The sequence below is a fragment of the Drosophila miranda genome, chromosome XL (genome assembly GCF_003369915.1).
Source record: "Drosophila miranda strain MSH22 chromosome XL, D.miranda_PacBio2.1, whole genome shotgun sequence".
In the NCBI taxonomy this organism is placed as follows: domain Eukaryota; kingdom Metazoa; phylum Arthropoda; class Insecta; order Diptera; family Drosophilidae; genus Drosophila; species Drosophila miranda.
In genome coordinates this window covers 21,008,569-21,035,517 of record NC_046673.1, presented here as the reverse complement: position 1 = coordinate 21,035,517, position 26,949 = coordinate 21,008,569, and the positions used below count along the sequence as shown (strand labels likewise).

General features: G+C 44.9%; 4 protein-coding genes across 57 annotated transcripts in view; 3 read left to right on the top strand and 1 right to left on the bottom strand.

The window, feature by feature from the left end:
• The first annotated feature begins 122 nt into the window (after nucleotides 1-122).
• LOC108159693 (serine/threonine-protein phosphatase 2B catalytic subunit 2) lies at nucleotides 123-3,540 on the top strand. The gene has a single exon (XM_017293206.2). It carries the CDS (start codon nucleotides 672-674, stop codon nucleotides 2,478-2,480), a length of 1,809 nt encoding a protein of 602 aa, XP_017148695.2. The 5' UTR covers nucleotides 123-671; the 3' UTR covers nucleotides 2,481-3,540.
• A 3,542-nt stretch (nucleotides 3,541-7,082) lies between these two features.
• Nucleotides 7,083-12,285, top strand: LOC108162941 (actin-related protein 2). Of its 3 annotated transcripts, none has more exons than XM_017297941.2 (8): nucleotides 7,083-7,235; nucleotides 7,406-7,573; nucleotides 8,167-8,277; nucleotides 9,517-9,531; nucleotides 10,691-10,906; nucleotides 10,969-11,178; nucleotides 11,244-11,672; nucleotides 11,731-12,285. In XM_017297941.2, exons 2-8 carry the CDS (start codon nucleotides 7,526-7,528, stop codon nucleotides 11,899-11,901), a joined length of 1,200 nt encoding a protein of 399 aa, XP_017153430.1. In that variant the 5' UTR covers nucleotides 7,083-7,235; nucleotides 7,406-7,525; the 3' UTR covers nucleotides 11,902-12,285. The 3 variants fall into 3 exon arrangements, with proteins under 3 accessions (XP_017153430.1, XP_017153421.1, XP_017153438.1); XM_017297932.2 differs by having other exon boundaries at nucleotides 7,083-7,244; XM_017297949.2 differs by lacking the exon at nucleotides 9,517-9,531 and having other exon boundaries at nucleotides 7,083-7,244.
• A 3,076-nt stretch (nucleotides 12,286-15,361) lies between these two features.
• LOC108165121 (proteasome subunit beta type-3-like) lies at nucleotides 15,362-16,398 on the bottom strand. Of its 3 annotated transcripts, none has more exons than XM_017301185.2 (3): nucleotides 16,311-16,398; nucleotides 16,068-16,253; nucleotides 15,362-16,005 (listed from the first exon to the last, which is right to left on the bottom strand). In XM_017301185.2, exons 2-3 carry the CDS (start codon nucleotides 16,231-16,233, stop codon nucleotides 15,575-15,577), a joined length of 597 nt encoding a protein of 198 aa, XP_017156674.1. In that variant the 5' UTR covers nucleotides 16,234-16,253; nucleotides 16,311-16,398; the 3' UTR covers nucleotides 15,362-15,574. The 3 variants fall into 3 exon arrangements, with proteins under 3 accessions (XP_017156674.1, XP_017156672.1, XP_017156673.1); XM_017301183.2 differs by having other exon boundaries at nucleotides 16,068-16,260; nucleotides 16,311-16,395; XM_017301184.2 differs by lacking the exon at nucleotides 16,311-16,398 and having other exon boundaries at nucleotides 16,068-16,290.
• Nucleotides 16,399-21,959: 5,561 nt separating this feature from the next.
• LOC108163473 (sodium channel protein para) overlaps nucleotides 21,960-26,949 on the top strand; it is a 72,249-nt gene continuing 67,259 nt past the window's right edge. For 48 of the 50 annotated variants that reach the window (XM_017298987.2, XM_017299019.2, XM_033386452.1 and 45 more), the window contains exon 1: nucleotides 21,960-22,034. The gene's annotated coding sequence lies outside the window, so the exon portion shown is untranslated. The remainder of the gene's footprint in view (nucleotides 22,035-26,949) is intronic. The other 2 variants (XM_017298779.2, XM_033386421.1) reach the window with 2 other exon arrangements.

The following is a 26,949-nucleotide window of genomic DNA, read 5'->3' as shown; positions in this document are numbered from 1 at the left end:
CGGAATATCAAAAACGAGGAAACTTGAATTCGTCAGTATATTTACGGTATATCTTTAAAATAAGACGGTATATTTCGGTATATTGCCGAGGGTCGGACGGTATATTTTAACGATAAATCCGCGGTCACACTGCTAGCGAGAGAGAAATTACGACGTCTGCAGGGTCAAGACGAAGCGAAAATACACAAAATACTAAGTGAATATGATTGTTGTTGAGTAAAAACAGCGCATAACGAACACGGCCAGTGGCAGCAACAACAACGAAACTGTTAATTTGCTTAAATCAAAGCTGGAAGGCGATAAAGCGGCTAAGCTCCAACAACAGCAGCAGCAGCAGTAAAAGCAGCGCAGCAACAAAAGCAACAACAACAGCAGCAGCGCAGCAGTAAAAAGTGCCAGTGTGTGTGGGTTGTTTTGTATGTGTATGTGTGTTCGTGGAAATTGAGCCAGGAGGTGGAACAGGGACAGGAATAGTCACACAGGAACAGGAACCAGAGGAACGCCAACGCGAACGAAAACGAAACGGGAACGGTTAGAGAGAGAGAGAGAAAGAGAGTGTGAGTGCAAGGGAGTGTGAGTGGGTGAGAGAGAGAGAGGATTTGGAGTCGGAGAACGCAGTCAAGTGGAGAGAGCTCCAATCCAGAGGAGCAGCTCCAACTCCAGCATCAGCCATGTCTTCGAATAATCAATCAAGCGACAGCCAAGTGGCAACAAGTGCCAGCCAGCAGCGAGCCAGCAACGCCTCCACCGCTGATGCTACAGACACCAACAGCTCCTCCGCCGCTGCCGCTGGTGACGTTGGCTCTTCCACTGTTGCTGGCAATGCCGCCACCTCTGCGGCCGCTGCCACTTCCTCCTCCTCCCAGGCCAGTGCCAACGCCAACGCTGACGCCAACGCCAACGCTAGCAACTCGAACGCCGCGGACCACGACGGTAGCCCTACAAAGCAGGGCAAGCCCCATGGCGGCCATACGGCGATCAACACCAAAGAGCGTGTAGTGGACAGTGTCCCCTTTCCACCCAGCCACAAGCTGACGCTGGCCGAGGTCTTCGATCCGCGCACGGGCAAACCCAATCACGACGTCCTGAAGCAGCACTTTGTGTTGGAGGGGCGCATCGAGGAGGCGCCCGCCCTTAAGATCATCCAGGACGGAGCCGCGCTGCTGCGCCAGGAGAAAACCATGATCGACATCGAGGCGCCGGTGACGGTCTGTGGGGACATACACGGCCAGTTCTACGATCTCATGAAGCTGTTCGAGGTGGGCGGTTCGCCGGCCACTACAAAGTATCTCTTCCTGGGTGACTACGTGGACCGAGGCTACTTCAGCATCGAGTGCGTGCTGTATCTGTGGTCGCTGAAGATCACCTATCCGCAGACGCTGTTCCTGTTGCGCGGCAACCACGAGTGCCGGCACCTGACCGAGTACTTCACCTTCAAGCAGGAGTGCAAGATCAAGTACTCGGAGCGCGTGTACGACGCGTGCATGGACGCGTTCGACTGCCTGCCGCTGGCGGCGCTAATGAACCAACAGTTCCTGTGCGTGCACGGCGGCCTGTCGCCGGAGATACACGAGCTGGAGGACATACGGCGGCTCGACCGCTTCAAGGAGCCACCCGCCTTCGGCCCCATGTGCGACCTGCTGTGGTCCGATCCGCTAGAGGACTTCGGCAACGAGAAGAACTCGGACTTCTACACGCACAACTCGGTGCGCGGCTGTTCGTACTTCTACAGCTATGCCGCCTGCTGCGACTTCCTGCAGAACAACAATCTGCTGTCGATCATACGGGCGCACGAGGCGCAGGACGCCGGCTACCGCATGTACCGCAAGAGCCAGACCACCGGTTTCCCCTCGCTGATCACCATCTTCTCGGCGCCCAACTATCTCGATGTGTACAACAACAAGGCGGCGGTGCTGAAGTACGAGAACAACGTGATGAACATCCGGCAGTTCAACTGCTCGCCGCACCCCTACTGGCTTCCCAACTTCATGGACGTGTTCACCTGGTCGCTGCCCTTCGTGGGCGAGAAGGTCACCGAGATGCTGGTGAACGTGCTGAACATCTGCTCCGACGACGAGCTGATGACCGAGGAGAGCGAGGAGCCGCTCTCGGACGACGAGGCGGCGGCGCGCAAGGAGGTCATACGCAACAAGATCCGGGCCATTGGCAAGATGGCGCGCGTCTTCTCCGTGCTGCGCGAGGAGTCCGAGAGTGTCCTCCAGCTGAAGGGCCTGACGCCAACGGGCGCCCTGCCCCTCGGCGCCCTCTCCGGTGGCAAGCAGTCGCTCAAGAATGCCATGCAGGGCTTCTCGCCCAACCACAAGATTACCTCGTTCGCGGAGGCCAAGGGCCTCGATGCCGTCAACGAGCGGATGCCGCCCCGTCGCGACCAGCCTCCTACGCCCAGCGAGGACCCGCACCATCCACAGCCGTCACATCACAGTCAAGGCAACAGCAACAACGGTGCGGCGCATGGGTAAGCGGCACGCCGCAGATCGGATCGACTGTGCCGGCAGGCGGTACGGCAGTGGTACGGAGTGGAGTGGAATGGAGTACAGTGGAGCAGAGCAGAGTGGAGTGGAGATAGAGGCAGTGACAGTGACAGTGGCAGTGTGGATAGACCTAAGAGACATTTATTTAGTAAAGTGTCGACGATTTGTCGTTTTAGCTAAACATCAAACTGCAATCGAGCTGTAACTGAACCTCAAGCATGGCCCGAAACAGAAACGGAAAAACACCAACAAACAACAGCAAAGATGATCCTTAATTAAGCTTAAAGTGTGGCAGAGCAACAACTTAAACAAACCAACAAAAAACCACCCAATTCTATATCTAAGTATAAATGTATGTAACAGCTCCAGCTCCGACTTTCGACCACTTCCACGACCACCACTACTGGATGCACGCAGCATGCAGCGTGCGGCATTCAGCGGCAGCCGACAAATTTGTTTTAGCACAGGCGCGCATCGCGGCGCATATTGGATATTAGAATTATGTGTTGCATACTTTGGCGGGCCGGCCGCAAGAATTCCTTTTCTCAAGAAAACCCCAACCCCCGAAAACCCAGAAACCCCCCATAATTTTTAGCTTAAGTTGTAATGTATAAAAAAAAGAAGCGAAACCCGAATGGGAGAAAAACCTTGAATGAAAAATGAACAAAACACAAAACACACACAAAAAAAGAAACTAAAACTAAAACTAAATAGAAGAAAAAAAATGATGGTAAAAATCCAGCGCTAATCTGTTAAAAACATTTAGCAGCGCCAAAAAGAAGCGAGCATATATACATATGGAATATATAAATATATATTTAAATATCGATCTATAACTAAACAAATATGAAGATGAAAACATGAATATTGAATATGAACAAAAACAAAACAACAACATACTTTTGTGCAATCCTTGTCTTGTAATCCTTAACATAAACTTGAAAAGCATGAAAATGATTGAAGAGAAGGGAGAAACCAGTTTGCAATATGTGCCGCAATAGTCCATAAATGTTCCTTATACGAATTAAACTTGAAAAACAAAACAAAAGGAGAGTTTACCTTTTTTTTATATGTATGTATACATATACTATATATATATTTATATATGTATATACTATATGTATATTTATATTATATTAATTGATACATGCATATATCTGTATAATTGTTGCTTAATATAACTTTCGAATTAAATCTGTTACATATTCGATGTACTATCTGTGTGTATGATGGACGCGTGTGTGGCGGCTGTATAGTTTATTGCGTTTTATCAACCGAAAACCCGAATCGAATCGACTCTTGATTATCATTATGTAAAGAGTAAAGAGCAAGAGTTTAGCTAATTAATTAATGAATATGATGCATTTTAAATGATTGATTGATTGATTGATTCGGAAAACACACAAAGACACCGACGCCCACACCAACACCCACAAAGCGGAAACAAAACGTTTCCCATTTAACTAGCAAATCAGATATTTAAATAATAATTACTTAATAGAAATGTAATTGATGATATAAATATCCCCCCCTCGTGTACATTCAACTAACTACTCTTAGAACACAATTATTTCTGTTGGAACACACCCACACACGCCAGAGAGGAGTACACCTTTCGGTTTATTCTCAAGGTTATTATTTTCGATTTATTTTTGCTTTGATTTCCACCCACAGACACACACACAGACACAGTCACACACACTCACACAAACATTAACGATGCAAGTCTTTGAGATAGAGTTTCCAATTAAGTAAAAATGTAGCTAATTAAGTATGTATGTATATTGTATAAGGCATGGAACGCTGTGGAACAGGCGTTTCAATTCAATTCAAGAGATGGCAATCAATTCCTTCTACTTCCACCCTTCCCGCCCCAATTCCTTAACTTAACATAGCCCCATTCTATGCAGCGTTCGCTTGTTCCGCGCGCAACGCGCTCGAATAGTGTTACAAGAGAGATATATAGTATTTATAGCCGACTTTCCAATGTCAAATCAAAATATAGACATACATATATATGAATATATACGCATTGTAATAGGGAGAATCACACAACAGATGCCTTCATCCAGCACCCCAGCACACACAACCTACACGCTCGCGGACTCCAGTTTCCAGTTTCCAGCTCCAGCTCCAGCTCCAGTTTCGCTTCGTTTCGACTCGAGCCCATTCCCCCCGCACGGCTGTACTTTGCTTATATTCTGCAAGACCACCATACAATACCTTCCTCACCCTTCAATTTAATATTAATGTACAAGTACATACAGACATATATGAGGTGTATGGTATATGGTATATGGTATATGAGGAGTAATGATTGGATAAAACAATTAGTTTTTAGTGTAATATGCACACACACACACAAACACATAGACACGTGCGTACGTATCGTCAAGCTACCAAAAAATATTTCTATCGTAGTTAACAAAACAAATTCCAATTCCCGAATGGAGCGGAATAAAACTTAGCTTTTATAAAGGGGACATCTACCCAACATATTGAGAGATGGCTACCACTTAAACAAATACAAATATACATATATATAATAGTGACACTATTTTTTTTGACTCAGCAGCAGACACAAAATCACACACACACAACAGACAAGAAGAAGAACGAGGAAAGGACAAGAGAATAAACTAACTATATAAATATTAAAATCGACAAAATGATGATGATATGAATGATGAACAAGAATAGAACAAGAATATAGTTTAAGTTTCAGTATTTCCGTTTCCTCTATTGTTGTTGAAAACTGTTAAATCGCAAATGCATATTTAGTTAGTACGGATGTAATTGAAACAGGGGGCTTCCCCTAGAAAACAAAAAACAGAAACAGAAAACAATGGCAATTTGAAATTGATTGATTCCACAAGTGAAGTATACAGAATGAGATAACACCAAAATAATATTGAGAAATACCAAATATGGTAAAGTATTATATGAAGCATAATGTCTAACTAAACGATCGATTTGCTTAGCTCTCCCCCCACTCCCACTCACCCACCCACTCAACCATTCCATAAGTAACGTAACGTAACTCTCGAACGAGATGAGTTGGAGGAGGCTCTGCTCTTTCGATATATGGCAAATACACGCCACTAAATAAATAATACATATTTACTTGCATATACATATAGTGAGAAATGGAAGATGTGGAGACGCAGATCTGTAGATTTTGATAATATATCAAGACCATACTAAATACTTTATGGATCCATTAATCGTTGAACCCAAAGCATAAACCGAATCAAAAGAACACACACGTTACTGTTAAATCGCGATCTGGGTCGGGGATAGTGGCGTGTGGCGTGCGTGGCCCGAGATGTAGATGCAATCCAGAACAGAAGATGTGCATGGTACTTACATACATATATAAGACATTTCGCCTCTTAAAGCAATTATAAAGATAACAAATGAGTAATGTTTATTATATTATTAAATTATATATACATATACATATTATATAAACAAAATAAAATAAATCAGCAGCAAAATTTCCATTTTATGGCTGTTTTTCTCTCTTATTGTCCTGGTAAAAACATTTTCGGCTATTTTTTTTGGATATATTAACGGAACTTTCCAAATTTGGAAAATATACGTCAACATTTTTATGTCATCTAACATTTTTAAGCAAAAAAAAAAGGATTCGATAGATTAATCAATTTTCTATAATATTGGCATATTTTTAATAGAGTACTTTCAACAAAAATTAATTAAATTAATTCTGTTACATGGCTTACTGCACAGGGGTGAAATAGCAACAGAGACACCTGACGATGAAATTTATCAAGTGTGATTTAGATAAATATCCAAATGAAAAGAATATATTTTTCAAAATAATTTATCGAACTGCTATCGGAGCTAATACTGAAAAGAAACACCGCACTATTCTAATGGGCCTGTGTAATAAATACGTATACAAATAGGCATAACTGATATATAGACTATTGCTGTCTAGCTTCAACGCATCAAGCAACAATATAAGCTAAAAAATACTTAATGCGTGCTTTCCTGCATCATTTATTCCACTGGATTTTATTGTTCACTCATTCACTTTCAAGGCTTGGCGCGCAGCTCCGCTATGCAGTCGATAGTATCGATAGCCGTTTGACGGGACTTTCTCTTCTTTTGTGGGATTGTTTCTTTTTTTCATAGGTATATTTACGGTATATTTTGGTATATTTTGTCAATTTCATCAATCTACTTATTCAAAGGTATATTTAAGAAGAAAGGGTACAGAATTTTCGCTCACAAATCGTACTTACGTGTATCATTTAATTCAATATATTGCATTTAAATCCTTTTCGCTCATTCACTTTCAAACAATTTCCATTTGGCGCTTAAGTTTGGTGGTACTTTTTTAGGATTTCCTCTGATCGGATTTTTACTCGCCACAATGTCCCTACATTCAATACTCACTTACGTTTTCTTACGTCTTTTCTTGCTGGCAGCATTCAATCATTCAATCGGCAACAGAAATCGAGCAGCATAGAAAATAAAATGAGACGGTATATTTTGGTATATTTCTGAGGGTCGGACGGTATATCTTATCGATAAGTCAGCGGTCACACTGGTGTGTGTGCGTGTGCCGTGTTTTTGTACCGCCGCAAAAAAAAAAAATCGAAATCAATCTAGATGCTCTGTAGCTACTTACCATTTGAAAATTAATTAGTTGCGCCTACATTATGCTGAAGTATTACCCATCATAGAACAAAGCTATTTTCGATCATCAGAAACACGGTAAAAAGGGTAAAAGCAAATTCTCTATTAATGAAGTGTGATTGTGTGCTTGGTGTGTGGGAAAGTAAAGTGTATGATTAAGTGCAGTCGCTGGGCGGCCGCAATAACCATTCAACAGTCAACAGGAAACGCCATCGCTCATCCCGCTTCTTTTTCTCGTTGCAAAACAGAGTCTTCCCCAACATTCGGTGATACTCAACGCAGAGCAAACCAGAGCAGCAGCCACACATTATTAGCAGCAGGAGAAGCAGCCACCGACAGTTTCCAGTTCCAGTTGGTGCCCCAAAAAAATGGATAGCAAGGGACGCAATGTCATTGTCTGTGATAACGGCACAGGGGTAAGATATCCATTTTCTTATTCAATTATTAACCCGATTTCCCCCTGCGACCGCTGTGACATACATTTCTGGATCGGCTCCGACGCCGCCGCCGCTGCCGCAGCAGCAGCATATTCTTGTAGGTTAAGCAGTGCTTCTATGAAACTGCTTGACTGGCTCGGGCGTTGACGTTGGGGTCGGCGTGACGCTGCGGGAGTGCAGTATTGATGCAGTGATTTACTATGTGTTGGAAGAGGTCGCTGCCTCTGCTTCTCCATCTCGTGCTGCGCTGCACCCGCTTTAGTCATTGTTACCGCTGACCGTCGTCAGTATTACTCATCGGACTCAAATGTTACGCATACCCTGACACACCACACACCACATACTCATACACAAACAAAACACGCCCAAACTGCCGAATGATCGGCGGCGGCGGCTATGGACGCCTATGGTATTTTGTGTTCAATCTTATGTCTTATCGCGCAAAAGATAACCGTGGTAACGGTTCCATACCGAACCGATAAACAAAAGCAGCTGGCGGCATGAATGCAAACAAAAAACGGCTCTCTAACACTTTTTTCTCTCTCTCTCTCCCTCTATCTTTTTGATTGCAGTTTGTGAAGTGCGGCTATGCCGGCAGCAATTTCCCCGCCCACATCTTCCCCTCGATGGTGGGGCGACCCATTATCCGGGCGGTGAACAAAATCGGTGACATCGAAGTGAAGGTATGACCAGCGTAATATCCGATTTCCCCCAACCATCTTTAAAAAAAAGAGAAAAAGAATTAATACATAACAACAAGTAGCACGGGAAAGGAAGAGAAACACAACACCATTTACCTACCTATACATAAAAAAAAATACACTCCAGTATCGTGCTCTATCATCTCTGTTTACCCGTAGGTGGGAGTGGTATATGGCCAAAGACTACTTACCGAACTATCTACCAGTAACAGCTGAATACTTCCACGTTGCAAATCGATATTAACTGATTAATAGGCAGTACCTTCCAATGGTTACTGGTAGCTAGCGTGGTAACTAATTACAATTAACAGAATTAAAGCCTCTAAGACAGGGTAACTACAGGGTATGGTACTGGAGTGTATGGTACACAGGCTCATCTTCCACACACACACACACACAAAAACACACACCATATAGTTTGGTAATTTCTTTCTATATAACTTATTCAAGAACTAGTTGAACGGCAAGAACAAAATTAGCGCCTAGAAATTCACATTCCATAATCACTTCCCCCCCCCACACACACACACACAGACACCATCCTCTCTCTCACTGTCTCTCTGTCTCATCTGATTATGTTAGCTGAAACAAATTGTTCTATTCTATCTATTTAGTGTGGCATAGTTACATATACTCGTTATGATTTACTACATACTCATGCATACTCCACTCCACTTCACTTCACTTCACAGTTTTCCTTTCTGCCATCATATGATCTCATTGCATTTTGTCTTGAGTTGCATTCCCCCATGGGGGGCTTCCATTTGGTCTTGGTTTCAATGGTGTGGGGTGCTATCTGTTATACACGCATAAATGGCATACAAATACAGAGTCCTGGCTGTTGGGGGCATAGTACAATAATTAAGTTTCGCTTTCGGCTTTTGGGTTTAGGCCGGGACTTAGCACTTAAGATGGGGACCAGACCAGGCCAGACCAGATCAGTCCACACAAAGCCCGTCAGCTTTTTTCTAGTGCATTTTCTTATCTGATACCACCACCTATACTATATCCTACTATATACAATAGATCTTTCCTAGCATTTGCTGGTTTTTAAGTTTAGGCAAAAAAACAAGCAAAACGATATTGCAAAAAAAAAAAAAACAAACACTATATAAAAAAAAACCAACAAACCAACGAATCGTTCTCTTCATTTTTAATATTCTTATACCATTTTCTGTTCTTTTTTTTACATATTTTTTTGAAAATACAAATATTTTGCAGGATTTACATGTCGATGTAAGTCAAGTTTTTATAGTTTAAAAAAAAAAAAAAAAAAAAAAAAACAATCCCCACTACTTAATTCCAAATGTTAAAAGTAATTCACACAACAAAAAAACAAAAGCAAAACAAACCCAAAATCGATTTTACTTCGAAAAAGGTTAAATAATAAAAATTTTTTATATACACACACACACGCACACGTACACAAAAATACACGCTTATAAAGTTATGCGAAGATTTTGAAATTTGATGACCAATTCCTGTTGAAACAACGCACCTAGGATAATTACATAAATACGTGTTAATTGTTCCATAATATACTTTTTCACTAGTTGTTTGTATTTGAATATTTTCCCCGAAAACACATCTACAACCGAGCTTGATTGCGAATCAATCATATACATAAATATATGATCCATTGAAAAAAATCTACATTTCAAACCTCAAACCAACAGAAAACAAACAAAAGTAACTAAAAAAAAAAAATAAAACAAAAACCAAATTAAATTGAAGTCGAAATTTTTGTTATTCAACATTTTTCTCTGTGTTTTCACACCACAAAAAAAAAAAACGATTTTGTTTATACGCTTTTCTAGTACTCATTGTTTTTGTTATTGTTGTATTTACATTATTCTCTTTAGTTTAGTGCTAGCTGTTCCCGTTGTAATTGTTTCCTAATAGTTAATAGTTAATTGTTAATTGTTTGATGCATGGCTTGTGGCTGTGCTTGTGGCTAAGCTGAAGTTCTTTTGGCTTAAGTAGTAATGACCAGGACATTCCAGAATGCCAAATCCCAATTTGACAGCTGAAACTCAATTGCAAAAGTTTCTGGAAAGCGCGCATGCACTCGATGCTTTTTATTTTTGTTACTTATTGCACGCTGCTCTGCTTAATTAATTGTTAATTGTTAATTGTTTTTGCTTAGTTTAGATTTGTTAAATATAGCTTTGGATTAGCTACAGGCACCCTTACCATCCCCACTTGGTTCTGTTCTTGTCTGTAGCTCTCGCTATGTGTCCAGAGCTAACGCTCGAGCTACCCCACGATCCTTCTCCCTTTCCCCTTTCCTCTCAACCTTCAACCTTCAACCGGTCCTAGTCCCAGATTGTCGAGAGAAATGTGTGATAGCCACTAACGATGCAAAAAATGTGCAAAAAACTAAAAAACCTTTCAGGATCTGATGGTCGGCGATGAGGCCTCACAGCTGCGATCATTACTGGAGGTCTCCTATCCGATGGAGAACGGCGTGGTCCGCAACTGGGACGACATGTGTCATGTGTGGGACTATACGTTCGGGCCCAAGAAGATGGACATTGATCCGACAAACACAAAGATACTGCTGACAGAGCCACCCATGAATCCCACAAAGAATCGGGAGAAAATGATTGAGGTAGATCGTTCGTTGCGTTTGTGTCCCTCGATTCGTTTTATCTTTTTCTCTTTGCTGTTTAGGTGATGTTCGAGAAGTACGGCTTTGATTCCACATACATTGCCATTCAGGCGGTGCTTACGCTGTACGCCCAGGGCCTGATATCGGGCGTTGTTGTCGATTCCGGTGATGGGGTTACTCACATTTGTCCTGTCTACGAGGAGTTTGCCCTGCCACATTTGACGCGTCGTTTGGATATTGCCGGACGTGATATCACCCGCTATCTGATTAAGGTGCGTGCTTTTGAGATTGCCACGCGTCGTCAGGCACATACTTTATGATTGAAAATCTTTTGCAGTTACTTTTACTACGTGGATACGCCTTCAATCATTCCGCTGACTTCGAAACAGTTCGAATAATGAAAGAGAAGCTCTGCTACATCGGGTACGACATCGAGATGGAGCAGCGTCTGGCCCTGGAGACCACGGTGCTGGTCGAGTCCTATACGTTACCCGATGGCCGGGTGATCAAGGTGGGGGGCGAAAGATTCGAGGCCCCCGAAGCTCTATTCCAACCGCATTTAATCAATGTCGAGGGCGCCGGCATTGCGGAGCTGGTCTTCAATACGATCCAAGCGGCGGACATCGACATACGGCCAGAGCTTTACAAGCATATAGTCTTGTCTGGTGGTTCCACCATGTATCCGGGCCTGCCCAGTCGATTGGAGCGCGAGATCAAGCAATTGTATCTGGAGCGAGTGCTGAAGAACGATACGGAAAAGTTGGCGGTATGGACAGAGTTTATTATTCACATTTTTGGAGACTCAATAGTTTTTTGTCTTATAGAAATTTAAAATACGCATTGAGGATCCACCGAGACGGAAGGATATGGTCTTCATTGGCGGCGCCGTTTTGGCGGAGGTGACGAAGGATCGGGACGGCTTTTGGATGTCCAAGCAAGAGTATCAGGAACAGGGTCTCAAAGTATTGCAAAAACTGCAGAAGATCAGTAACTAGGAGCAGGATTCTGGTTGAGATTGGGATTGAGAGATGACGAGGATGAACAAGTGTAGCCTTAGTTTTAATATTTTCTTTCGGCTTTCGGAGTGGAATTAGGAGACATCAACCCGATAGAAACGAAGGGAAATACCTGACAATCCCCCCGTGTGATTGAATGTTCCGTCAACATGTGGCTCCCTGCGAGCTTCCATGTAACGCTTTAAGTGTAACCCCACTGCCGCCTTCTTTGTGTCAACTTGAAATATTACATATATGTTTACTGATTATCTGATTATAATTATGTGATTAATTACCACGTAACACCACCACCACAACCCCTCGTTCTTTATTTTTCCCACAATGCATGTCCCCTGGCATAAAGTGTATTGATATTTTTTTAAACGAAACTGTTTCATTTCGCGAGTATTTTGAATTAAGTATTACGAAAATACACTTGCAGCGATTCCAAATCGCGTCAAGTAGAAGGAGAAGGACAGCATAAAAAGACACAAACAGAGAGACAGAGATAGAGAGAGCGACAGCTGCACAGTTTAGAAAGAGACGGGAAGTATTTGCATAAGTTCATTTTTGTTCTTTAGTTTTCCAAAATTTAACAAAAATTAATTAAATGTGAATGAAAAATATAGTTATACGCGTACGTATTGATTGGTTTGCTGTTGGCTCTACAAAAAAAAATACTATTTTTAATGCAGACTCAAGAATCCAAAACTTAATACAATATATATCAGCTATATAGTAGTATCAGAGAAAAGTCAGAGATAAGGAGAGCAGAGGCCAAAGAGTGTTGCATTTTCATTCCTTTTTTTTATTTGATACGACCCCTGATCCCCTTTCACAGCACTAGTTAGTTGCAATTTGATGATGATTATGATTGTCGATGGACACACGAACACACGCCATATACCCACCCATATCGTGGGTACTCGTATATGTTCAGTGTGGAGTGTGGAGTGTGGTATGCCAATTACGAGTATATGTATAAGTATGTGTATATGCAATACACAAATGAAAATATTAATTACATATGTACGTACGTATGATGTATACTGTAGTCTAACGCTAAATCGTATATATAGAAAATGGTGGTGTTTTTTTTTACCAACTAAACAAACGAGAATCACAACAATAAAAGCAACAAATTGAAATCTGAATGGTTAATGGAGCACCCCTAAGTCCCAAATTAGGAAAGTCCACTGATTCTGGAAAACCCCAACTGAAGCGGGAAAATTTTCACAGACAGGAGCTGCACTTTCAGTTTCAGTCATCAACAACTACTGATCCTATGAAATAATCAAGTAAATCTCTAACGGTGTATCTCTTTCTTTGTATCTCTAGTGGACTTGGCCGGCAATCGGCTGGTGGACTAAGGCCAGGCCGAGCTCCGATGGAAGGGCCATGGCGAAACAGAAAGAGCCCGGCCAGTAATTTGATGCCAGCGGCAGTTAGTTGGAGACGGTGGACGTGACGGGCAAACGACTACAGCAACCTGCTGGTGGAACTGCACTCCGATGGCAGCGCAATCAGCCCCTGTCCAGCGAGATCGATGAGCGGATAGCCACATATGTGTCGGCGGGTCTGGCGTTGCTGCTGCTCCTCAATCTGGGCACCGTGCTGGATCTCTCCGGCATACGGAGCTCTACGGCTGACGGGTCTTGCGCTACATACGGGACATAGTGCTGCTCTGGGAATGCTCATAGCCATCGTCAGGAAGCGACCATCTAGGGTATCTGAATCTGCCCCAGCTCCTGAATATGAAAGGCCATCATGTACATTTTGCGGCGAGTTCAACTGGTCAATGGTTGGGAAATGCAGTTCGCAATCATCACCTCATGTCCGACCAATGTACTGTAATTAAAGTACGGAATGGCACCTTTCCGGAGCTGCAATTGGAAATCAAGTATAAGTTTCTCTTCAGGACAGACGAATTGAACTAACGAGTAAGCAACCAGAGACTCGGCGTATACATTATAACCCGGAGCCGAAGACCCTTTGCGACATACAACACATCTAACATATATAATTTTTAGTTAGTCGCTGCGGTTGATACCAAAAACCGCGCTAAATCAAATATCGTGGTACGAGCGGCATTTCAGAGCACTGCCTTTACTAGTGGAAAAACTGCGTTTGGCAGCACTGTTCTTGGAAAGGGCGGTAAATTCAAATATTTGGCTTGTTCAAGCAATGCCTATAAATGTGTGTTTTATGAGTTAATCCATTAATCTGTACAAACATACATGTACATATATACAACAATTTTTAGATATGTTTTTCCACCTAATGAAAAGCCATAAAATAAATGTATGTTGGTGTTGCGTCGAGTACGAATTGGAGCATTGGCCAGGCACACACACACACACATACTGTTGAATTCATGCATACAAACATACAGACGGACGTACATACATATCTACATTAGGGACACACGCACGCACATGCACGGCACTTGGTGAGAGGTACGCTGTGGCTGGGTGCATGATGGCATTATACAAGGTGGTGTATTGCGGCAACGCGGTATCCTTTCGGGGCTTCTCGAACAGGCGATAACGTGGGCAGAGAGAGAGAGAGAGAGAGCTCCTCTAGATCGCAACCTTCTTCCCCTAAGCTAGACTTTAGCGTCTTAACAAATGCAGCCCAAAGGAGCGATGAGTGAGTATAGCAGAAAACAAAACAAAACATCTTCTATATATGTACATTCTTTCTCTGTCTTCTCTCTCGCATCAAACATCAAACATGGCGTCGAAGAAGGCCCGAAAATAAAGAGAAGAGGAATACACCACCTTGTATAATTTGTTCGTAGCTGGCTGCATGATGTCATCAATTACGACACATCAACGCACACAGTCACGCTCGCAACAACGTGCATTAGTGTTTGTGCAAATACACGATGTGTGGTGTGTGTGTGTGTGTGCATGGAGGGACGAAGATATAAAAATAAGTGCTACCTGTGCACATGCACATGCGATGGTGACGGCGTTCGTGCTGGTGGTGGCAGTTTGCAGTTGTGTTGGTTGCTGTGTGCGTGGTCAACTAACGGTTAACGCTTGTAACGCATTACAACGTCTCCACCGACCAGCGCCCATTCACCCTCGGCAACGGCTACTCCATGGACAATGGGTTTTCGGTTATAAATACATTTTTCATATGTGGCAAATGACATAACATGAGAGGAGGGTATGACCCGGTGTGGGGTCGGTGGTGGGCTTGTTGTCAGCTAAATAGAGATAACTTTCCAAGGATAACTACCAGGAGGATAGCTATTCAAGGAACTAATGAAATGAGGAGGGATAACTGTCCAGGGATAACCGCACTCAAGGACAGCATACATGAAGCAACTATTCACAAAGCCGAAGAAAAGCGAGTGCAAAATTGGATCAATTAAACATATCCTTATCATATCATTGGATATTTCATCATAAAACTCTACTGAAGCGTTTATTTTTAGAGATGCATACATTTCATTCCATTTCCGTTCCTTATATATGTACCTGCAAAGGCTATGTATTGTTGGAGCCGCAAGGATTGAACACCTACATATACGTAATAGTTGGAACTATAGGAACCACACACATTCAATTTTGCATCATAGTGTATTCTTGTTTTATTGTTATTGTTATTGTTATTGTTTAGGCACACACACACACACACGCACACATTACACATTACACATAGATTAATTCTTGGGCAGCAGTACAATTTTCTCAGAAGTCTTGTGTACAACGTAGATAGTGGCACCCCAGCAGTCGGCGCCCATGAGATCGGAGCCATCCATGATGGAGTCGGATATCACTGTCAACAGATCGGACGGCTTCAGATCTGGTTTCCAGAGAGCCTTGCACATGGTACCAATTGCCGGGCACTTTCCGGACGCCGAAAAGTCTTTGGAGTTCATCAGTTCTCCACTCGTATTCACACCGCAGATAAACGGCATTACTGTTTCTGTGTTGAGGCCGGCCACAACGCTCTCGACTTGATAGGGCTTCAAACGGGGCTCCTTCAGGTAGTTTGACAGATTTTGTGCATATATCTCCGGCGTAAAATTACCGAACATATTCTTACGTAGCAGCATGCGATTGCGCAGTCTAATAATATCTTCCTGGCATCCTGTAGCGGAAAAGGGCAAGGGTTCAAGGGTTGCGTACTTAAATCTTACGAGTGCCACAAACCTGAGATCGCCATATATATAAAGGGATGCACTTTGAACATATTTCCGAAGTCAAAGTCGTATTTGTCGCCTTCGCAAACAATAATATGATCCGTAGCAATGGCCACGCATTCATCTCCGGCCATGGCCACAACACTGCCGCCAGGAATCGACGCTATGTTCTCCATAGTTGAAACGTTATTTGAATCTAATCTCTAATTTACATTATATTTAGAATGAAAAGCAAAATTACTAAATAAATTACCTTTTACTGATGTACGTTTACGGACCAGACTACTGTTTCAACTGTTTGAACTGTTTCTGTTTTGACGTTCTTTTGAAGTTACTCAAATTTCTTTGTGCCACATGCTGGATCGATCTCAGAGGGCTTGCTTAGTCTGTCAAATAATGTTCATTTAATTCGAATGTCACAATGCTCAGCATTCATCTAGCAGCCATCCATCGGACAGTAGCCGTTGTGGCCAAAAAAATGTCTTCACTGCGGATGCGATCCATTGTTCTACCTATTCCCGGCACTGCCGCTCATTAAAGTGAACTTTGCGTACCGATTAAGTGATTTCAAGATTATATTAGCATTAAAAAGTACAACGGAGCATAGTTAAGAGGCCCCGTACCCCGCACCCCGCACCCCGCACCCCGCCGCCCCGTACAGTCCCTATCACCCCTCTAGCTCCACCGCCATCAGGCCTCCGCATATTGCACCCCAATCAGGGCCACAGTCAGAGTTCCATTGACCGTCTCGGCCTGCTGCTGCGCATTGCAGTTAACCCCGAAAGAAACAATGCAGCAGGCGGTGGGTTCTGGTGGGTTCTGGTGGGTACTGGAGTTGCAGGGAAAGGCGGGGAGTTCATTTTTTGTGCCCCACTTCGGGCCCGTGCCAAACAACTTTGGAGCCGAGAGCTGCAGCAGTCACCAATAAGCCAATTCCATTCCCAGTTGGGGGGGGGCTCATTGGCGCTTTTGCCAGTGCAAGTGCACTGGTTTTGGTGGGACATGGCCGGGAGGGAGAGGATGGGGCTTGTGTTGGGGGGAGATTTAGGGGATACCCCTAAAGCAAAGCATTTGGTTTCGTTTCGTGGCATTTGCGTGGCATTTGGATGATTTCTGCCTATTTCCTGGCCGCCAGCACTTCGCTCCGTGCACCCCTTCCCGTGGCAGCCCCCTCCCCTCCATCCCCTTGCCAACCCTTAATCGCGTGTTTGCCGCACATTTTAACGGCCGTCGGTGTCGTTGTCGTTTTCGTTGTCGCTGTCGGTTGCCACAGCAACACGAAACACGAAACACGAAAGGCAAATGCAATGCACAAGGCAGTAGGCTGTAGGCTGTAGGGGGCCAGGGGCAAGGTGACAGGGTATGGTGGGGTGAGGTGAGGTGGGGTCACAAAAGAATGAAAGGGATGGCAAGGCGGGGCGGGGCGGCAGTGGAAAAGGTATGAGTCTGGGAAATGGTTCATCTCTCTAAACTGCAAACGTTTGTGGTCTTTTTTATCTGGATTTTCCACGGAATACAACAAAAGGAGATGGTTGTTGGGGACCTTAGACCTCTGGGATACCAGATAGTCGTTTCTCGTTTGTGGCTTTCTTTTCAAAAAATGTTGCTCCCAAACCTGGCTGTTATAATCTCTTAATCGTACAAGATTTTAATAGATTCCTAGATAATTTCCATCTTAACTTACGACACCAAGTATCCGAATTATGCATCTAGATGTGAAAGACCCCCGACTTGACCCCGTCTACCCAAAATATACGATTTAATAGAGAGAAATATAAATAAAACAAATACTTTAAAGTAATTTAGGCACTGCGTCTGCCAGTGTAAGCGCCTATCCTGCGTCATTGCGTCCTATTCCGATGTCGATGGGAAACGCGAGGCAGTGTAAACGGGCTATAATTATAAGTATAAAAATAATTCGATATTATAGTGTGAACATAGGAATTTTCTGATGGATTTTCTGCTAAAATACTTGTTTGATATTTTTGAAATAGAATTGTAAGAGTTGGCCATTCTGTTGGCCATTCTGTTCGGAGATTGTTGTTTGTTTATCCACACACCGTTCCCCCAAATACGGGCACGGCCTGCGACTGAAACTCCACTTAATGATCCCATGCACGTGTACTTAAATATTATGCCTAATTATGGCGATGGTGATGGTGATGGTGATGGCATAATTAGCCGTGCCTCTTGCTGAAACACGACGCTGCTTAAGTACGCATAGATGTGTTTGTTGCAAGTATTAGCTGCTGCCTGCTACTTGCTGTATGTGTTGTTGGTGCAAGTATTGGTTGTTGGTTTTGTCGGCAGCAAGTGAACCAAAATTTATGCAAATTCCAGTGGAGAGGAGAGACAGAGAGACTTCATCTTCTGCAAACCTCTCTGGCGCTCCTCCTGCTCTCGTTGTTTCTCTTCCGTCTCCACGGGTCCTTTCGGTATCCAGCCACCAAAAGTGCAAAAAGGAAACGCACTGGAAAAGCTGAATAATTTAAGGTTATGTTAATGTGCGAGGAGGTTCCGCCGATGGGATGGGAAGGGCTCCGTTCCTGGGGATGGGGGTGAGGGGCAATGGGTGGAAAGGGTACGCACCAGGTGTACATTACACATTTGCTGCAGTTGACCTGGCATTTATGGAGGTCGCCCCCCCCCAATCGTGCCCTGCGGCAGGTGCAGCGGCGAGGTCGGGAGCGGCAGCGCCGGCGGCGGGGTCAGGTGCAAGGAGAAACCGAGGGCGATTTAATTGAATATTCAATTTCGTCCGCCCACGCGGAGCTGTCGGAGATCGACAAGCGAGAGCGGACAAAACCATCAGAGCAGTCTCATGTTTCACTTTCAAAGTGCCGTCCATCGATGCTGGTGCGAAAGTTCACACTTTCGATGCGGAAACGGAAGGATAGATCGATTAACACTTAACAGACTCAATTCATCTTAAAACGTTTGTGTTTAATTCTGGATTCCCTCAAAGAGTTATGCTTGTACGTATAATTGTTTAGATGTTAGATAAAATATGATTGCCATGCCATGAAAAATAAAATGTACATAATAAATAATCATTTGGTAATTAACTTTCAGTGAAGCCCCACCTACGACCAGTAATAAGTAAGTTCTGCAGAAATCCGTAATTCCAGAACGTAATCAGGAGTCTTTGTGCATTTTCCAGGAATTTTACGCGGTAAAGGGATGCTCTTTCCGTGGGGAGTAAAATTCTTGGTAGGCCAATCGATTGCGCACTTAATCCAAAATGAAAATGATTACATATACATATGGTAACTCATGTGCCATAACATACCATACACATGTTCATTCCACCGATTAGTAAATGGCGCTTGATATACTAGCACCAACTGTGGCTGTGGCGCTACAAGGGCCCGGAAAAAGTGTGCGTGTGTGTGTGTGGGTGTAAAGGAAAAGGTAAAAGGAAATTTACCCGCACTTGACAAGGTGATGGACGACAGATACCGTTGCATGGTCATCGCTATCCCACCCACTTTTATCCCGGTCCCGCTCCCCCTCCCGTTCCCGTTCCCCACATAATGCCAGGACATGTGTCTCCCTGTGGAAGTGAGGGACGGCTTTGGCGTTGGGCAGGGCATGGTGTAGGAGGATGAGGTGTGGTAGGGTTCGAGGGGTGGGGGCGTTGACGGGGCAAGGTAAACGTTGCCGCTGTCAAAATGTCGTCATTGTTCATTCATGAAATGTGCGCCTTTTTACATTTTATCCAGCAGCAGCAGCAGCAGCAGCAGAATCTGAAAAGCACGACATCGATGTCGGTGTTGTTGTTGAAATAAGTACAATGGCAACAACAATAATTGCAACAACAACACCAATATGTATATATATGTATGTACAATAGCAATAACAAGAACCGCAATGGCCGCAAAATAAAATGGTGTTGTTCCTTTCAGAAGGAATCTGTTGGCATTCCGCATTCCGAATACCCAAATACCCTCTGAGATCCATGGTGCTTCTAAACCCGATCAAATATGTCGAATCTTTGGTCTGTAATTGTTTATAGAACTCTGGAGATCCCTTCGCTTGGGATTCGACCTTCCAGCTTCAAGAATGAGTCTGCAATCCCACTCGTGAGGAATATATGTCTGTTTATTTGCGTGGCAAATACCTGGAAAGAATCATCATAGCCTCTGAAAATTCATATGAAAATGGAAAGGCGAAAGAAAAGGGGACTCCAAGCAGAAGAGTGCAAAAGAGATGGGTGAATATGTGGCAGAGAATGGGCGAGATAGAGCAAAAGGAGTGCTGGCTGAGATGTGTGTGTGTGTGAGTGTGCGAGGACACTGCGAGGACGTATGTACGTGCCTCTGTTTTGTTGTTGCTGCTGCGTGCTGCTGTGTTGCATGCACACACACACACACACAGACACACATGCCCCACCACATTCGCTGACATCATCCGCAGCCGCCTTGCCACTCAACGCTGGCTACTTACTCACGTCTGAGTACAGTGTGTGGGGCTGTAGGGTGGCTGTAGGCGGGGTGGGCTCTGCAGGGAAGAAAAGGAACAGAAGAAGGGAGGTAGCGGGGGGCGGGGCAGGCGGGGCTAATATCTTGTGGGCGGGGCTACACTGCCACATTTTCCGTAAATATTGTCACTTGAGTTCGACATTGAAGTTCCTGTTGGCTCTTCCGTGAAAATTCCATCCACTCCATCGTAGCATACTTTTCAGCATTCCATATGAAAATAAGCTAAGGCTTGAGTGGCCCGGCTCTTGGCATTACGATCGCCGGTCCCTGGGGGGTGGCCAGGCACTCAATTAACGAACGCTTTCGACCCCTTAATCAGCGTCTGGGGCCAAGCCCAGGCCACGCACCTGGCACCTGGACACCTGGACACCTGGACACCTGGATACTTGGACACCTGGACACCTGGTCTTGGTGCTGGTCCTGCTTCTGTTCCTGGTGCTGGTGCTGAGAACCTAGGGACTGCAACTGGGAGTCGCCACTCAGTTCATTAGGCAAAGAGCTGGCTGCTATTCTTGCAGCTTATTCCCAGCTGTCGGCTGTCGGCTGTCGGGAGACGGGTGACGGGTGTCGGGTGTCGGGTGTCGCCTGCCTCATGTCTCCTATCCTATTCAGCCAGGGTGTCACTGCTGCAGCAACGTGCTAAGTGCATTTTTCATGGTATTCCACGGCATACCATTTGTTTCTCGGTGCAGGAGCACTCCTCGTGCTGGCCGTTGCTTAGACTCAGAAGTGGGTTTCGCGTGCTTTTGCATTTGTCCTTTAACGCTTTTGCTTTTGAATATTTTCTTTGGCTTTCCGTTTGGTTTTCCCTCTGCTTAATATTTCTCTTTTGCTTTTGCTTTTGGCTGATTTTCTCTGCGTTTTCTCTCTTTGCTTTTCCTTGTACATATTTATTTTTTGGTGTTGTGTTTTTCTTTATTTTTGCTTTTGCAGCTTTGGTTTTTTCCTTTTCCTCTACTTTGCCTCCTGACGTATGCCACTTCTAGTGCTGCCTCCGACTGCCTCCTCTTCCTCTGCTCTTCTGCTCTTCTACTCTTCTGCTTTCTGTTGGTTCCTTTTGCTTTTGCCTTTGCTTTTTTCCACTATTTTTCTGGCTGATTGTGTGCTGTCGTGCAAGGCTTCGCTTGCGTGTCCCTTTTTGCAGCCTTATCCTCCGTCTCAGCCTCAGTTGTCGTCTTTGGCTTCCTTCGTATTCGTATTCGCATTCGCATTCGCCTTCGTCTCTGTCTTCCACTGTACGTTCCACCGTCTTCGTTTTTGTTGTTTTTGGGCCTGTCCCAATGACCGAGTCGCGGCCCTGCTCTCCGTCCGCAGAGCCAGCGAACGCCGAACGGCCCACGATTGCCTGTAAGTGGAAACTGGCACAAGCCGAGCGGCAGCCGAAAGGCAAACGAACGCTTCTGCCGAACGAACTGAACGAAAGTCACACTCTGCGGACGCACACGCGCTGCGGCAGCTGACAGTTTCAGTAAACCACGGAGACGAACGGATTACGGGTAACGAAATAGCAGCAGCAGCAGAAGCAGCAGTCACAGGCAGAGGCACAGCCACACAGTTCACAGAGTTAAAAAAAAAAACCAAAAAAAAAAAAAAAAAACAGAGAGAAGCCAGAAAAAGAACACAAAAAAATATACAAAATAACAGCAAAGCACAGAAGGGTCCCTGCCAGCTTCGAGCTCCAGCAGCAGCAGGAGAAGAGAAGAGAAGAGACGCAGAGAGGAGCAGCGAGAAAAAAGCTCGAGTTGAGTCCTCACCAAAAAATGTTAACCATTTGAAGAATATACGACTATGTATAGTCGTGTTATATATAGACATATATAAGTGCCTTGAGCAGTGCGCAGGAGGCAACCACAAGAAACAAAAACCGAAACCGAAACCAAACCAATGCCAAAAGGAACCCAAAACGGAACGAAACGAAACGAAACGGAGCAAAGTCCAAAGAAAGTTTTACATAAGTTCTCCCCAACGACAAGGCAAACTGTTTCTTTTTTTTCCTCTCATTTTTTTTTTGTACATTTTTTTTCAAGTGTGACCCAAAAAGAAAAAAAGAAACGAAACACAAGAAAGCAAGGAGAACCAGAAACATCAGAATCCAACTATGCGACACATATGTATGTCTATACATACATATATGTATATGTATGTGTGGAGCCTACCCATTCATATACGCGAGTATATTCTCCTCTTAAATGTTAAATCACGCGTGTGCCCCAAACTGTGTGTGTTTTTGTGTGTGGAATGTTTTTGTCTATGGAATGAAAGCAGCAGGAGGCACAGGCAAAGGCAAAGGCAAAGGCACAGGCGCAGCCACAGCCGCAATCCAACATTAATTTAATACACGAGTATAAAACTTCCAGTAGTAACTTCCATATATTCGATATGCGATATATATTTTTGGTTTAAATTCGGTTTCTTTTTTTCTGTGTGTGTGTGTGTGTGTGTTCTGGTGTTGGCCGAAAAGCGCGTGTTTGCCATGGCGTATACTTGATGCGGTGCCCGCCCTCACTCCACAACGATTGCGTATACGCCTAGTTATCCGCGTGCGTGCGTGTGTGAGTGTGTGTTTGTGAGAGTGTGCGTCACACACAACGTGTTAAGCAGGGTTGCCACCACCAGCACCGGAGCGCCCCACCTAGCGATTAAACATTTGGTTTGTTGTTTATAATGAAGCGTTCAGCACAAAAGTAGGCAACGAAAATTGTTACAACAAATTAAGAGAGACAAAGAGAGAGAAACAGAACGAGACAGAGAGAAAAAGAGTGACAGAGAAAGAGAAAAAGTGAGAGAGACACACACACACACACACACACACACAGAGGGACGGGAATGGGCACGGGGATAGCCTTAGCTAAGGAGTTTACTCTCTGTGTGCCGTGCCGTGCCGTGACGTGCCGTGCCGCGCGGACTTTCGATTTTTCGTGACTTGGTCTCTGCCTTCTGTGTGTCTTCGGTGTGTCTTGTGTGCTGTCCTTTGTTGCTGTTTCTGTTGCTGTTGGTGATGGCACTCCGTCCCGTTTCGTCCTTACTCCACTGAGTACTCCTTTCCTCTTTCTCTTTCTCCTGCTACTGCGGCTCTGCGGCATTCGCCTGCTGTTTAGGTTATGTGTATCTGGCATGTCCTTTTTTCTTTTTGGAGCGCGCATATGCCATGTGGCACACAGGCAGCGGCAGTGGCAGAGAAACGGGCAAAGGCAAAGGCAAAGCCAAAGGCACAGGCAGCGGCAGTGGCAGCGGCAGCGACGTCTGCGCCAGCACGAAACTCAACTCAACACAATTCAACTTAACTCAACTCGAAAATCAACACCAAACGAGCGCCACAGCGTCACACTAGGGCGCCAAAGAGAGCGCCAGTCATTCCGTCATTCAGTCAGTCAGTCAGTCAGTCGCTCTTTTAGTCTTTCAGGCAATCGGTCCTTTAGTCGGCCTGTAAGTCACTCTGTCAGTCGGTCGGTCAGTCGGCCAAAGCTGGCGCCTTGCTAACTGGCTAAGCGGTTCCCCCCTCGCCCCAGCCCACACCGCGGCCCACAGCGAGCCCAGCCTGCCCCGGCTCGGCTCGGTTCGCGCTTCGGGTGGTGCGCAAAATGAGCCAAAACGAGCGAGGGGACTAACGATGAGGACGAGGCCACGAGGCAAACACAAGCAGAGCAGCAGCCACCCAAAGAGTGAGAAAGAGAGAGTGAACGAGAGAGGGATAGAGAGAGAAAGGGAAAGAGTGTAGGGGGCTGTGGCATGAAAGGGACATGGGAGGCAGGCAAATTGCCTTGGTTTCGCCTACTTTTAGGCAACCCAAAAAAACAAAATGAAATGAAAAAAAAACCCCCCAACGAAAAAAAACTAATTGTGCAACTCTTTTGAAGTTGTTGAAATCGTCTGGCACAACAATACAGCGGGAGGAGGGGGCTGGGGCTGGGGGGGATTATGTACATATAGCTGTCCCATTTGGGCGCACCGTGTACCGAAGGCAGCTGAAAGCTGCTGTAGTTCCCCCATTTAGGGCTTTCCTGCACCGCAAATTGTGAGCAATCAGATGTGTAATGCACGGAGGAACGAGTACTAGTACGAGCACGGGCACATACTCCTCCGACATCCGCTTGACATGCCATTATTTGCCCAACGCTCGTTGTCGTGCGCCAGCGGCATAGTCAATAAAGTTAATGACACTCGCAACGAGTTGTCACGGCTCTGATGTATTGTGTGCCATACGAGCAGATATTGAAGTCCTTGGAGACTAAGCCTAGGGATGTGCAGCGTACTTTAATCCGAGCCACTCTAACCTGCAACTCCAACTCTGGGCAAACATTCTTGGCTTCCCCGTGGGGCAAGGGAAGCTCCACTAATGCCAGTTGTCTGACCGACCAACTTTGCGCATTATGGCCGGATTTCAAGCGTACTTTCGGTCTGGGGTGAACTTTTAAGGGCTGCGGCGGGGGGCTGCAACAAAAGCAAAAGGTGGCATGCAGTCAAAGCAAAAGGTGGCACGCAGGATAACCTGAAGGTGGCACGCAGTGAAAGCGAACATTTTCCTTTCCTTTGCGGTGGCCAAAAACTATAAACTGTCGCTCTCACACGCACATGTCTGAGTGTGTGAGTGTGTGTGTGTGAGGGTTTTCGTACTTTTGGGCGCTGAAAAACACAGAGCAGGCCACACCGGATACGGAACCAATGCACGGATACGGAGCTAGTGAAAGTAGTGGACTGACCGAGTCCCAGCGGGCTAGGCCCAGAGGGGTCCCCGAGCGGCTCCGTTAAGCAGTCTTATTTGGCCTGGCCCCGCCCGCAGGCCACCTTTGGGACACCCACACCGACACTCCCACTCGCACTCGCACTCGCAAGGCCCACGACCGACAGTTGTGCGTGTTCAATTGGTTTTTCCTTTATTGTGGTTTGCTTTTGGCTTTTGTTGGTTTTTGTGTAAAAAATTTACATAACCCAAATTGCCGCATAAATAAATTATTAAATACGTGACGTGCAAATGGTCAAAGAACAGAACAGCACCGAGCCGAAAGGAATAGAACCGAACAGCACAGAGCAGAGCAGTGCCCAATGGCAGATGCAAGGCTTTGTCCTATTGTAGGACTTCGTTCCCCAGAGCATATGCAATCAGGAAAAGACGCAATCCAATAAGGGGATTGAGCAGCGCCTGGCCATATGGATGGCCCTCCTGGCCATCCTGGCCATCCTGGCCACCTGCCTTGCACAAAGCCAAAAGCGATTAATCTGGATAATTGGATGATGAAAGTCACAAGACAACCAGTTGTGGCTCTTAATGATTTAATGCAGATTTAAAGGATCAATTCTTTGGGTTCCAATCAATGCTTTTCATCTCAATTGACTCAATAAATACCTGGAAAAGGTGCTGTACTACTTTAAGATCTTGAAAATCACAATACGAGACTTTCGTCTTAAAAATGGGGTTCATGAAAAGAGCTCTTATCAATCAAATTTGATCACCAGTTCTACATTCGTGGACAGCTGGAATCCTAGTGCGAGTATTTCTTTGAACACATATTTCAATATTTGATGTGCAATTATCTGCCATTAGAACGACTCAAGTCTTGGTGACCCAAAACCTTGTGTCTCGAGCACACACCATGTACATATGTATCTCCATTTATTATGGGCCCCGAATACGAGTGCTCGTAGTCCGGTTTGCATAATTCCATGACCAACATTCAAAGGCAATTATTACCCCACTCGAGTTGCAAAGTTCTTTTGTGGTTTTGGGTGGCATCCCCGCCCCAACCCTTTCCCTCCATCCATCAATGCTGATTGGCCGCTAGAGAGCTGCCTTCTTGAGCCCCACAATGGATTATGATTGTTCATTGGCATTCAATATTCTGTTTGCAGCAGTCTTATACTTCGATTAGACAAAACCTAGTTAATAAAGTGAATTCCTATCATAAGCCGTGACCAAACAGTTTTCTATTTCTGTTTCTGCTAGACCCAGTTGTACTCGCAACAAATTTTCTTGATAGCTTCAATATTTGATAACCAATTATCTGGCATTAGAATGACTCAACCAGCCGGTGACCCAAAACCTTGTGTCTCTCTCTCACTCTCACTCTCTCTCTGTCTCTGTCTCGTATATCTCCATTTGTTATGGACCCCGTATAAGTAGTCCACCTTTGCATAATTCCATGACCACCAGTTGACGGTAATTATTTTCCCAGAGTGTTTCAAAGTTGTGGTTTAAAAATCCTTCTAGGGGGTGACCGGTGACCAGTGACCCCCTAACCCAATCCATGTCCAGTTGGGGATTGGGGATTGGGATTGGATCGATTGGTAGCTGGCCAAGGAAGGGCACGCCCCGAAGCGGGTCAAAATGATTTGTGATAATAACTGTCGTTCTATATTTGAGACTGCCTCGAGAGGGGGGATGGGGACTTATGGGCTCATAAGTTATGGACGCAA